Source organism: Chlamydotis macqueenii, chromosome 11 (assembly GCF_036417535.1).
Source record: "Chlamydotis macqueenii isolate bChlMac1 chromosome 11, bChlMac1.mat, whole genome shotgun sequence".
In the NCBI taxonomy this organism is placed as follows: domain Eukaryota; kingdom Metazoa; phylum Chordata; class Aves; order Otidiformes; family Otididae; genus Chlamydotis; species Chlamydotis macqueenii.
This window is the reverse complement of record NC_141566.1, coordinates 23,095,826-23,108,811: the sequence shown is the minus strand read 5'-3', so window position 1 is coordinate 23,108,811 and position 12,986 is coordinate 23,095,826. Positions and strand designations below refer to the sequence as shown.

The 12,986-nt window shown below is 49.9% G+C and overlaps 1 protein-coding gene and 1 long non-coding RNA gene across 8 annotated transcripts; both read right to left on the bottom strand.

The window, feature by feature from the left end:
- Positions 1-374: 374 nt before the first annotated feature.
- Positions 375-8,237, bottom strand: LOC147599443 (uncharacterized). 7 transcript variants are annotated; one of them, XM_086756479.1, is made up of 8 exons: positions 8,062-8,237; positions 7,792-7,905; positions 7,260-7,332; positions 4,671-4,751; positions 3,647-3,701; positions 3,266-3,550; positions 3,057-3,157; positions 375-610 (listed from the first exon to the last, which is right to left on the bottom strand). In XM_086756479.1, exons 1-6 carry the CDS (start codon positions 8,122-8,124, stop codon positions 3,376-3,378), a joined length of 561 nt encoding a protein of 186 aa, XP_086612605.1. In that variant the 5' UTR covers positions 8,125-8,237; the 3' UTR covers positions 375-610; positions 3,057-3,157; positions 3,266-3,375. The 7 variants fall into 7 exon arrangements, 6 of the variants coding, with proteins under 6 accessions (XP_086612605.1, XP_086612603.1, XP_086612606.1 ...); XM_086756477.1 differs by having other exon boundaries at positions 3,270-3,550; XM_086756480.1 differs by having other exon boundaries at positions 375-582; positions 3,270-3,550.
- Positions 8,238-9,818: 1,581 nt separating this feature from the next.
- LOC147599442 (uncharacterized) lies at positions 9,819-10,757 on the bottom strand. The gene is made up of 3 exons (XR_015259709.1): positions 10,643-10,757; positions 10,429-10,563; positions 9,819-9,946 (listed from the first exon to the last, which is right to left on the bottom strand). It is a non-coding gene; the product is annotated as an uncharacterized LOC147599442 (long non-coding RNA).
- Positions 10,758-12,986: the final 2,229 nt, after the last annotated feature.

Genomic DNA, 12,986 nt, shown 5'->3' with positions numbered 1-12,986 from the left:
GGCCGCACTCCTCCCGGCTTTTCCCGGGACCCGCCGGTCCGGCTCCCGCTCACCTTCTCCATCGCTGCAGGCGCAGCCGCAGCCCAGCGGCACTCAGCGACCGCTCCACTCCCCCCATGGCTCGCACTGGCCCCTCCACAGCCACCCGGGGCAGGGCAGCACCAGCCCCTCCAGCAGCACCCACCCCTTTACAGGGAGGGGCCGTCTCCATCACCCTCACAGCCCGCACCTGGGGCTCCTCCAGCCCCGGCCCACAGCTGGAGCCCGGCAGGAACTGGGGGCCATCGCCTGACCCCCACACTGCATCACCTCCTCCCCTGGGCTCTTCACAGCCCCTGGCCCCATACAAAGGAAGCAGAAACGCAGCCATGAAGTCAAAGGAGACAGCAAGTGTTTATTCAGTCACGCACATAAGTCCGAGCAGCGAGTCAGCTCTGGAGCTTGCAGCCTCCGATCCCCTCTCCGTGTCCCTGGAACGACTGCCAAGTCATTCCAGGAGCTACGCTTGTTGGTTCAGCAGGGAACATACGGTCAGTCGGCTGTGTCCTGGAGCACTGGGCTGTTGGGCAGACTTGGAGGCTGCTAAAAACAAAGAGCAGGGTGCAGAACACTACAAGAGAAGAGAAAAGAGGCAGCTTGCAAGACAGAGGGGCGTAGCGAGAAAGCACGAGGCAGGAAACAGGATAGCGAGAGAAGGATGGGGACAGAGAAAGACAGGGAGCCTGACAGAGGTGGGCAAAGAAGCAGCAGAGAGAGAGGAAAAGAGGCAGCAGAAAGAGGGAGAGGGAGCAGGACAGACACCAACAAAGAAGGACGGGGAGCAGGATGGAGATGCAGGAAAAACCTGAGCCGGGCAGCATGACAGAGAGGGAGGTTAAGACAACTAGGTGCAGGAAGCCAGACCAAGAGAGATGGAGAAAGCTAAAACCATAACAAGAACAGGGCAGAGAGGGAGGAATGAAACAACAGTGAAACAACAGTGAAAGGGAGCTGGCACATCAAAGGTTGGACAGAAGAGGTGACAACAAGGGGACAACACAAAACAAACCATACAGCTGCATGCTTAGAGGGCAGAGAGGGAAGAATTAAGAAATAGGGACAAAGAGACTGAAAAAAGAGAGAGCTGGAGAACAAACAGTATAGCAATGCATACAGAAAGAACAGGGGCAGAATTGTAAATCAGGTGCATCAGGGAGCCAGAGACAGCAGGCTGGATAAAGGAGAAAAAACCAACAGGCTAGAGGGCATAGATAGAGGAAATGAAAAACCAGAGACTGGGAGCTAGACAGGGAGAGAGGCAGAAATAAAAAGGGCCAGAGAAACAGCTCACAGGGCAGAGAGGGAGCAATGGATAAATAGGGACAGAAGACCAGGCAGAACACAATGTGAAATAATAGGAACAGGACCGGCCTACAGGGAAGAGGGAAGAATTAAAAAACGGGGACTGGAAAGCTAGACAGAGCGACATGGAGAAACAAAAAAGTAACAGTGACGGCTTACAAGACAGATAGGGAGCCGCAGGCAGAGAGAGATGGAGGGGAAACAAATAGTGTGGAGCTGCAAGACAGAGAATGTAGAATTTAAACTGAGCATTACAAGCAGGTGGGCTAGCTTTGTGGATTTAGCCCCTAGCACCCATCTCTGTGCAGAAATTACAGAAATAAATACCTTTGCTCTGTGCATAAGCCTGGCGTACTGCGCACTGGGTAAACAAACCCAGATTTGGGACAGCAAGAGGGATAGGGAGCAGGACAGAGAGATGGAATGGGAAAGGAAAAAATGCTGGGAGGCTGAACAAAGGCAAAGAGAAACAAAGACAGAAAGCAGGGCACGGGAATGGACGCAAAATAAAAAAGCAATGGCCTGCAGGACCGAGACGGAGAAATGAAAAAACAACCACGGAGAGCAGCACAGAATGACAGAGAGAGAATAAAGGGACAGAGAGCAGAACAGCTCTGGAGGAAAAGTCAACTGTGATGGGCAGTGGGAGAGAGATACCGGAAAAGAAAAAAAATAGTGAGGGAAAAAGAAAGGAAAGAAGAGACACCCAGCTGTACAGGGGAGTACAGTTAGAAAAGACAGGAGAGCAAACGGGACAGAGAAAGAAACAAACAGACAATAAAGTGGAAGGAAGCAGAGGAAAAGGACAAAAAGAGGAAAAAAATAGGAGTGAGATCAGGACAAAATAGGGGGGAAAAATAACACCAAGGAAAAGAGACAGAAAGAGGGACAAGGGAGAAGGCAGAGAAAAAAAAACGGCAGCAGCCAGGTGGAGATGGGGGTGGGAAAAAAACCTTGGATAGACAGCAGGACAGAGAAGAATATGAATATGAGCAAGGATCAGGACAAAGGGATATAGCAAGAAACTACAAGACAGGGAGCAAAACAGACTGACAGAAGAAAAAAACATTGAAAGAGAGAGCACGCACTTGTGAAAGGCACAGGGGTTGGAGAGATAAAGATAGATCTTGAAAGAGCTACAAAGGCACATCAACTTAATAAAAAGGGCCAGGGAACAGCATGAAGGCCCAGAGACAGTGAGAGATGAACAGGATGGAGTGAGAGGCAGAATGGAAGAAAAACAGCAACACCAAGCAAGACAAAGGGATAAAGCAAGAAAGGGAAGAAACGAGAGAGACAGGAAGGCAGGGACTCAGAGCGGCACGTACAGGCACAGAAAGGAAACAAATGCCAGAAAACAGAGCAGAGAAACTGCAAAGAAAAAAAGAGAAGGATGCAGAACGGCACAAAGGGAAATACAAGGAAAAAACAGTGATGGGCTGCAGGACAGAGCCAGAGGGTGGAAAAAAGGAAGGAGAGAGGGGAGAACAAGAGCCCAGATAGAAAAAGAAAGGGTGCTGTACAAGAAGAGAGAGAAGGGGAAAGAGAAAGACAGAGAAAAACAGAAAAATGTAAAAAGATGAGAGATACAGGGAAGCCAAGAAAATCACAGCAGCGTGAGAAAGAAAAAGGGAAAGAGAGGCAGCTGGGGGAGGGCCAAGGAGGCCCTGGGATGGAGAGGAGGGGAGAAGGGGCCCCGAGGGCCCGGGACTCACCGCAGCTCTCGGCACTCCAGGGAGAGTTTGCCAGTTCAGACCCTTCTTTCTCCTCTCTTCCCTTCCTCTTCTGTCACTCCAGTTGCTTGTCTGTCCCCAACCTAAGAAAAGAGGGGGACGCGTTACAGCTCTTATGAGACAAAGCTCCCTAGAAACGTAGCCTCGTTCACCCAGTACTTGACCGTGCCCCCTTTTTAAATTATGTGTACAGACCCTGCGGCGCTCTTCGGCGATCTAGCCTGCTGCGGCCTTCAAAACAGGATCTTCCTCACCCAGAGAGGCAGGCTCTCTCTTCCACGCAGCGGGAGGCAGCTGCTGGTCAGACGGTCTTCAGATACATCTTCCAGAATACCGATCCACAGTGATAGGTGGCTGCCCTCATCCGACCGGACTGCACGCCAGCTTGCGGCTTTGCCACCCCCTTGCCCTTGAGAGAATGGCTACCTGGAGCGGCTCCACAACCACTGCTGCCCAGAACAGCAGAGGAAAAGGCACTAAAAAGCAACGACAATGAACAAAGACAAACTGTCAAGACACTAGGAATGACATCGACAGCCTAAAGCATCAGCCAGGCAGGGCTTGCAGCTGACCTTGTGCCATAGTTTAACCCCAGCCAGCAACTGTGCTCGCTCACTGCCCCCGACCCTGTGGGATGGGGAGAGACTCAGAAAGGTCAACGTGACAACTCTTGGGTCTTGAGATAAAAACAGTTTAATATTAAGGAAAAAAACAACCACTACTGGTAAGGAAAAGTGGAACAAAAAAAAAAATACAGCAAAAGAAAACCCAAGACATGCAACTGATACAAATGAACACACTTGTAAGTTTCAAATAAAAACATTTAGAGTGTTTTCATTTTAGAATGGAAACAATCTCCATAAAAGTTGGGGGTGGGGGGCACTGGGCAAGTTGGGGAACACAGGCAGCACCCCGAGGATCCTGAAGCAGAGGGGTCATGGGGAGGCAGTGCCAAAAAGTGGGGCGTCAAACAGGGCTGAAGCAGTGGGAATGGGGGACACAAAACCAGAGTGCAGGGCTTGCAACAGGCAAAACACAGAAAAAAAAAAAACCCAAACAGGTGGGGAAAACTTTGCACAGGGAGATGTTTTAGTGAAAAGCATTTGGGAGGGCAGAGAAACACACAGAGCAGGACGGCGGGGACAGATACGAGGGAGAGATCAACGTGCAAGGGCAGGGGGTATGTGTGGGTAGAAAGGTGCATAGGAGAGACGTGCATAGGGATGACCTACGGCAGGGGGTCCACGCAAGATAACACACAGCAGATAACTCACCTGGCATAACGTGCACAAGATGACACATGCCAGACAACGGACCCACAACATGTAATCCCCAGCCATAACCCCTCTGTCTCCCGCTGGATCACACCAACTTGCCCTAAATCGGGTGGCTTTTTTTTTTTCCCTTGTCCACAATATACAAATTACTTTTCCATAGGCATAACATGCACAACAAACTTCATTTCATCTTTGTTATTTGTGTCTAAATATTTAGCTGAAAGGCTATAGAAGTAGAATCACCACATTCTTAATGTTAACTGTAAAGTCCATGCTACAAGTCTCTGAGGAAAAATGCAGTCACGCATTGTAGACGTACCTTGTACTTGCAGACCTCTACGGCTCCTTTCCATCTGTCTCATACTTTCATGGCCGAAGAAAGAGTGACCACGGTGAAATGCTGGCAGCAGACATTCAGCAGATAGGGGGGAAAAAAACATTTAGCATTAAGCTAGGTAGGCATCTAAAGCTTTCTTTTTTGGGGAAGGTGTGCCAAGACTACAACTGACTGGAGAAAAAACTATCTTGCAGCACCTTTGATACAGCTGTTGATACCAACCCCTAGAGCTTTTGCATTCTTCACAAAATCGTGCTTTTTTTTGACTCAGTGGCACCTTCAGTTTCACTAGATTCACTTTCCTACATACAGGCAGGGGACAGACACAGACACCTACATCCATTTTGCCAAACCTAGACTCAGCCGAGACTTCCTCGTTTGATACAGCACAAGTAGAATATTTATGTTAAAGACTACAGCAACTGATCTGACTTTCTGAAATGCCTCGCTGCCAAAAAAAAAAAAAAAAAAAAAAAAAGAGCAGTTTTTTGCAGGCCGTTTCTACAGTCAAGATCATCTAAAACTGCAGTTGTGCTACCAAAGCTGCTTAGAGTCCCCTCCCAGGTTTAGACCGTCCTTAGATTTAACAGGGATATGCTCAATCCCAGAAACAGCCATTTGGAACATCTAGCCAAACATTTGGCAATAAGAATTTTGAAGCGTTTGACATGAAAATTTTTGCTAACTTGGTATTTGCTTCCTGTTACAGTAGTTCTTCCTTCAGAAATTCTACCTGGAGACAAGTTATTCAGTACCGGTTCCAGCATTTTCCTTCCTACTATTACCAGCACATTCACGCAGCCAAGTAACTTAATTGCTCTTCTAAAATTATGACAATAGCAGCCATGAGAGAGGATTGAAATAAGGAGAGTTCAGGCAGCACCAGTACTCTGTGGGCTGTCACCAGTCAACATTGCACTTTTTTTAAAAAACCCACATAAAACATCTAATGACATCTAATGACTTTGTTTTTCTTTGTTTGGTTTCTTTTTTTCTTCAGGGCTCATCTCTGTCTCAGCATATTGTGTAGTCAGAGCATGAAGTGCATGTGATCTGTATCCCAATGACATATACGTGTGTTCTGGTTTTGTTAGTGAGGGGGGGCCTAAGGTGGTGGCTTCTGTAGGAAACTGCTAGAAGTCGCTCCCCTTTGTTCAGCGGACTCGGCCGGGCCTAGAGCGGACCCGCTGCTGGCCAAGGCCGAGCCGATTGGTAGCAGAATGTCCCGTGATAACACCTCTCCAATAACGTATTTAAGAAGGGGAAAACAGGAAAAAAAAAAAAAAAAAAAAAGAGAAAGAAGAAAATGTGAAGCAGCTGAGTAGGAGCAGAGAGGGGGAGGTGCAAGCCTTGTGGGCCTTCCAGGCCTCACCCTCTGGCCTCCCACCGGGCAGCCGACTGGGCCCCGACTTGGCCCGGCCTGGCTGCAAGAAGTAGAGAGGAGATGAGAAGTGAATAAGATGTAAAAAGGATCCTGAGAGGCATCTGCCAGCCTGTTGTGAGGAACGGCTGCAGACGCCAAGGTCAGTGAAGGAGGAGGTAGAGCAGTAATGCGGCTCCTGGCCAAGATTCCCCTGCAGCCTGTCGTGACGACCATGGTGGAGCAGGTTGTCCCCCTGCAGCCCATGGAGGCCCACAGAGGGGCAGAGATCCCCCTGCAGCCCGTGGAGGACCCCACACCAGAGCAGGCGGATGCCTGAAGGAGGCTGTGGCCCGTGGAGGGCCCGCTGGGACAGCTGTTCTAGAGGGACTGCACCCCGTGGAAGAGATGACCCATGCCGGAGCAGTTTCACAAAGGACTGTGCCCCGTGGGAGGGACCCCACGCTGGAGCAGAGGAGGAATGCGAGGAGTTCTTCCCCTGACGATGACGCAGCAGCGTAAAACAACGCCTGATGAACTGACTGCAGCCCCCATTCCCTCTTCCCTCCTGTGCCGCTCGGGAGGGGAAGGTAGTAGAGATAATGTTAAGCCCGGGAAGAGGGAGGGGTGGGGGGAAGTTACCTTGTTCCCTGTCTCATTCTCCTGCTAGTTTTAGAAATAAATGAATACTTTTCCCCAAGTCGAGTCTGTTTTGCCCGTGACAGTAACTTTAAGGATTTCTCCCCGTCCTTATCTCAAACCTCGAGTCGTTTTCCTTATATTATCTCCCCCTATTCTCACGGAGGGTGGGGGGAGCAAGAGAGAGAGACTGCATAGTCTGGTCCCGATCGGGGCTGAACTACGACAACATGTCAACAACTAATGCTCAGACCTGCAAAATGGGTGTCGCCTATGTGGTTTTAATCATCCCAACTCAATTATATTGACCAATGTCTGTTGGGGAGGTAACCAAAAAAAAAACCAACAACCACAGAGAAGAGGTGTTAGAGACTCAAAAAAAAAAAAAAAAAATCAAAAAAAATCAGAGCTCCCAGAGCTGTGGCAAAATTAATGACAGCAAAGACCAACAGCAACAACATTGAGTAGTGAAATTTGGCTTTATGTCCATTTATGAACTTAAGAAACTCTGCAAATCTACACCTCAATCCTATGAATGACTGTTCCTTTTTCCAAAGGACAAACTTTCTTACCCAAAAGTTCTAGATTGAAAGCTCCACAAAACAGAAGGTGGATTGAGCCACAGGACAACCCATCATCACCACTCTAATAAAAAAAAAAAAAAGAAAAAAGAAAAAAGAAAAAGAATAAAATATAAACATCAGTTTCCATCCTGTTTCATTCATTACATTGCTACTGGCACCTAGGTCTGAAAACATTACCTATACTGACACCACATATTGCCAAAAATTGAGATATGCATATAAAAATAAAAGGCTGTTTCCAACTTGCCCATAACACTAGTATGAAGCAACAGGAGAGAGGCACTTGACCCTAAAGAAGGTAACGGGCAGCTCTTAATTTATAGGACATGAAAGTTCATTCTTTTACCTGAAAGGAAAACATTCGTAACTATCAATAGACCAACTTGGGAATGAGGGATGCTCTCTTAACTGCAATTTTCACCAGCTTTTCCACACTGGCAGTAAATGGAATCAACCATGCAGAATTTTCTGCATGGGACACAGAAAGTGACGATGGAGAAAGAGAAGGCAAACACCTAACCTGCTTGTCACACGCAGCCAGCGGGGAAAAGACAATGGAGGATTGTGCCAGCGGGGCCATCCTGGCCTTGTATCCCAGGAGCTCTGACCGGCCGGTTTCTCTCCCCTTTACCACCTACCAGGGGAACACTGACATGCTGTGCTGCTGCCTCACCCGTGTCCCCTCGAAGCGGGGCTGCCCCACGAGACCCAGGGGACCCCCACCTCACTTTCTGCCCTTGGGAACGGGAATGGGAGACGCCCTCCACACACAGACAGAAGGATGACTCACCTCCCTGCTGCTCGTAGGTGTTCGTTGGGGACAGCCCTGTCTGCGCCTGGCCTCTGGGAGCATGGTCCAGCCAACAGACACTCCAGCTAATTGCAGCTCCTGCTCATTAAGACTGCTGGTAATTTTGGCTGTGGCTCATGCATGCTTCAAGCAGCAGACCACATGTCTGGGTCCAGCTCCCGCTTGCCACAGTTCTGGCTAACGGAAGCCCCGGCTCTGCACTGAAGCTCCGGTTGATTTCAGCTCCTGCTCCTGCTCCTTACCAGCTCCAGCTATTTGCAACAGCCTGGGCTTTTGACAAGGTCATAAGGGAATCGCTGTCATAACTTCAGTACTACTATTAAAGGTCATAGCTGTATATTGCATAAGTATTAAATAGTTTGTATGGTTAATTACCTAATAACTATTCTAGGCAGCATAGAAGAAAAAGCTGGACTCAAAGGAGGACATGGGGGACCTGAAAAGCACCCTTCCACCCAGAAACCACCTCAGACATCAAGCTCGGTCTGGCATGTGCCAGCCTCCTGACCTGCGAGGTCCGATAGGACCAGGCTCCCACCTCCAGAGAGGGGCTGCAGACCCTGCCCACTCCCTGCTGTCCCCTGCAGCCCCCAGTGCTCTCCCACTTCCCTGCGCAAACAGCCACCCTGGCTGCTGCTTTTGGACCCCATGCCAGCTCACTTAGTGCCTCTTTCTGAGCCCAAAAACCCAGCTTCTGAGCCTGTTCTCAAGCACCAAAAGTGCAGGAATGGTCCGGCTACACTGCTCTCTACAGCTTCCTGAGGAGGGGACGTGGAGAGCGAGGTGCTGGCCTCTTCTCCCTGGGATCCCTTAATAGGATGCGTGGCTGAAAGCTGTGTCAGGAGAGGTTTAGACTGGACATTAGGAAGCATTTCTTTAGAGAGAGTGTGGTCAAACACTGGAACAGGCTTCCTGGAGAGCTGCTCAATGCCCCATGGCTGTCAGTGTTTAAGAGCCATTTGGACAATGTCCTTAATAACACGCTTTAACTTTTGGTCAGCCATGAATCAGTGAGGCAGTTGGACTAGATGATCGTTGTAGGCCCTTTCCAACCGAACTATTCTATTCTATGACACCTATAACACCCAACCAGCATCTCCCTAAGGGAAGTGGTACCAGCTGAGAGAAAGAGAAGCATTTATAACAACCAGTAAGACAACATCTGCAGTCACTAATGTTGCCTCAAAAGCCTTTTACTCTGGCAAGCAAATCCCACCCTGAGGACTTACTGGAAAGTATCTCACAGACTGGCTGCCAACGGATGCCTGGGAACAACAGAGGAGGAGATGGTGATGGCACAGAACTCATGCCGAAGCCCGAAAGAGGCATGAGGGAACTTACTGAGGAACTCACATCTCAGAAGAGCCATGGGAAGGACCACTATGTCCCAGAGGAGGAGAAGGCATCAGGCTGCTGTGCCAGCACTGGAAATATCCAGATCCCAGCGTATGGTGTGGATACCTCGGGGACAGGAGATCCTTATGCTTTGGAGCAGTTGTACAAGCCGTACAAGGCTCGTTGAGGTTCAGTGTCGGTTTTAATTAGCACCTGGCTTAGCTGGTGCCCACATTTTGTGTGCAAGGACAGAAGTAGCTTCAGAGTGCCCAAGGATGCCTTTCCTCTCTCTGTTCTTGCTTCCTCTGTTCTCAAGGAATTAACTTGGGGCTAATTGTCCCTTACTCAAAAGTACCTTAAATCTGTTTGCTTCACTGGAGTTAAACTTTCATGTTGCTCACCAGCACTCTCGGGCATGCTTGCTACCACCAGCCGATCTCCTCCCGCAGATGCTATGCCAAAATCCAGCTCCAGGGCCTGTCCACAGCTCCAAGGTGTCCAAAGAGCCAAGCGGAGTGTACGCACAGGCCTACACCAGGGAAGAGGAGTGTCCCAACACTGAGCATGGCCGGGCCGAGCCCTCTCTGCACCCCTGCCTCGAGGCAGCAGCCGCCCTCACCGGCCACAATCCCCGATGCTCAAGCCCAGCCAAAGGGGTGTTCGCACCTTGCCAGTGCTCTTGGGGCCTCAGCACCGAGCGTGCCCCTCCGCACTGGCTCCCACGCTGCTCCCCTGCAGGACCCATGCGCCAGCCGAGAACATGCTGCCGAGCACCTTTGCAGACTGCACAAGAGCGGGCCAAGAGGCATGGTGGCCACAGAGTGCAGGGACCGCGACGGGAAGTGACGCCACCAAGCGCTCACAGCCGGCCGCTGCGGCCGGTGCGCTCACTGCTGAGCGCAGCCCGGTCCTGCAGGCGGCCCTGCGCTGCTGCTATCGGAGGGTCAGGCCGCAACTCGCAGCACGCGAGGCGTGCATGCACTCTGCAGCCCATCGTGCGCGGCCCTGAACCTGCAGCAGTGAGCACGTCCGCGCGGCTCTGTCCCGGTACACCGCGGAGGATCAGCAGGGCGAGCGGCTGTACTGCGGTGTAAGCAACGCGAAGCAGTTACGAGAAAACAATTCGTGTTCCTGTGGCAACAGGGACTAACAACAAGAGCTAAGGCTTGTTGTGCTACCGATCTGTAGCACCGGGGAGGGTGGCGAGAACGACGGGTTGCCTTACGCGCTACCGAAAGATCAGAACAGCAGCAGCAACCACGGAGATCAGCGTTGCCCCCTCCTCAGCCAGCAGGCGCAGCAGCGCCGGTCGCGCTGTACTGCGCATGCGTCACGCCCCCGGCTGCAGTGTGCACATCAATCGAGTGCCATACTGCGCACGCGTGCTCTCGGTAACTACGGTGCTTCGCTGCACTCAAGGCACGGCAGCCGAGCGCCTGGCAGGTTGTGTTCCGCCTGTGCGGTAGTGTTGTGCGCGGTACTGCTCCAAACGGGTCGTCATTGCGCATGCATGCGTGTGGCGGCCGGCGGGCTGCAGTTCCGCGCTTTGAGCACGTGAGGGCAGCAGCGACCAGGGGCAGCTGCCGGCGCGAACGCACGCGCAGGCTCACTTGTATACTGAAACCATCCGCGCTGTGTTGGCGTCAGGGCCGGAAGCGCCTCCCTGCAACGGCCGATGTGCCGTTCGCCGTTGGTGTGCGGTCGTCTGTGATGTGGGAGCGGAAGGCTCCACCGGCGAGTACCAGCGAGCACCAGCGAGGGCACCGGAGACTTTCTCAGCGGTGGCTGAGCCCCACGCGGCTGCTTCGTCGCGTATTACATATGATCTGTGTTCCCCTCCACTCCTGCAAAAATGCTTTTTTTTTTTTTTCCTCCCCTGTTGGAGAAAAAGGAATTTCCAGCATCTTTTGGTGAACAAGATGATGGGTGGATGCACAGATAGTGTTTTCTTGATTGCTTGGTTGTTTTTTCTCACTCCTTCTCTTCTAAGCCATCTTTCAGAACGCTCTGCCTTTATAATTTTCCAAATTTGAGCAGTCTGGTATAGTATCACATTGCAAAATCCTTAAGGGGAACGTAAAGATAAAACTTCAAGCTAAGGAGCAGCCTAAGAAAATAAAAGGGTCAGGAAAAGCCAAAGAGAGCACTGAAGGGCTATGGGAAACCTCAGACACGCTGCAGGACACAGCATTGGTTTTAAGCACGTCCTTGGGGAAGAAGAAATGTGTTACTCCAGCTGATGGGATAACGGTCGCTGTTAATTACCAACTTTAAATACCAAAAGTGTTGTAAAAGCAGAAGGAACTATAGATGTCTGGTGCTCTAGTCCAGCAGATCATGGAGCACATGTAAAGCTTTAAAAATAAAACAAACAAATAAATACACAAAAACAAAAAAAAAACCCAAACCACCAAGAACAACAGAACATGCCGAGCAGTTAACCTAAAGCAAACTATTTAGACTTCATAGAATCATAGAATGGTTACGGTTGGAAGGGACCTTCAAAGGCCATCTAGTCCAAGCCCCCTGCCAGGAGCAGGGACATCTCCAACCAGATCAGGTTGCTCACAGCTCTGTCCAGCCTGGCCTGGAATGTTTCCAGGGATGGGGCATCCACCACCTCTCTAGGCGACCTGTTCCACCACCCTCTGTAAAAAATTTTTTACACTAATATCTAATCTAAATCGATCTCCTTCTATTTTGAAACCATTGCCCCTTGTCCTATCACAGCAGGCCCTGCTGAAGAGTCTTTCCGTCTTTCCTGTAGGCCCCCTTTAGGTACTGGAAGACCGCTATAAGGTCTCCCCAGAGCCTTCTCTTCTGTAGGGTGCGCAGCCCCAACTCTCTCAGCCTGTCCTCAGAGGAGAGGTGCTCCAGCCCTCTGATCATCTTCATGGCCCCTCCTCTGGACTCCCTCCACCAGGTCCATGTCTTTCTTATGTTGAGGGCTCCAGTGCATAGTAAGAATTGTGTAGCTTTGTGTAATGAGAGGTTGTTCCATCAATCACAGTTAAAGCTTTGGAAAAGAGCTCTGAAAGTGTGGTGGCCTAATTGGTCTCAACACTCTTTCTGCTTTATTTTTGCAGGATAATCCTGTGGAGGATACTTGAAGAGAAGCAGCTGGACATAGTAGTACAGTTAATTTCAGTAATTTTTTTTGAGGCAAGCATCCAAGTATAGGAGGTGTATCAAAAACATAGTAGGTTTAAAACAGCAGAAAATTTGTTAAGTGTTATCACTCATCTAGGTAGTTAAACATTGAAAGAAGTGTGTGTTAAGTGTTTCTATATGTTGCAGTTCAGCCCCAATTGGGACCCTCTGAGAGAACAGGGGGAGAATTGGTAAACAAAAGAAAACCAGGAAAAAAAAAAAAACAACACGTGGGTTGAGATTGAACAAAAAGTAAATTTAACAGTAATGACAGAAGAAAACAAAACAGTGACAGAATACAAATACAGTATAATAGCTTACAACAAATCTCCACACCTAGTTTCTTCCACGCAGCAGGAGGCTCCCCTCACCACCCTCCTCACTTATATACTGAGCATGATGTCAGATGGGATGGAATA

Excerpts from the sequence above, each read along its gene's own strand:
- LOC147599443 (XM_086756479.1), bottom strand. The coding sequence starts at position 8,124 with ATGCTCCCAGAGGCCAGGCGCAGACAGGGCTGTCCCCAACGAACACCT. Across the intron at positions 7,906-8,061 it reads CACCTACGAGCAGCAGGGAG|GTGGTAAAGGGGAGAGAAAC; the intron begins GTGAGTCATCCT and ends TTCCCCTGGTAG. Across the intron at positions 4,752-7,259 it reads TTTCAATCTAGAACTTTTGG|CATTTCACCGTGGTCACTCT; the intron begins GTAAGAAAGTTT and ends GTCTGCTGCCAG.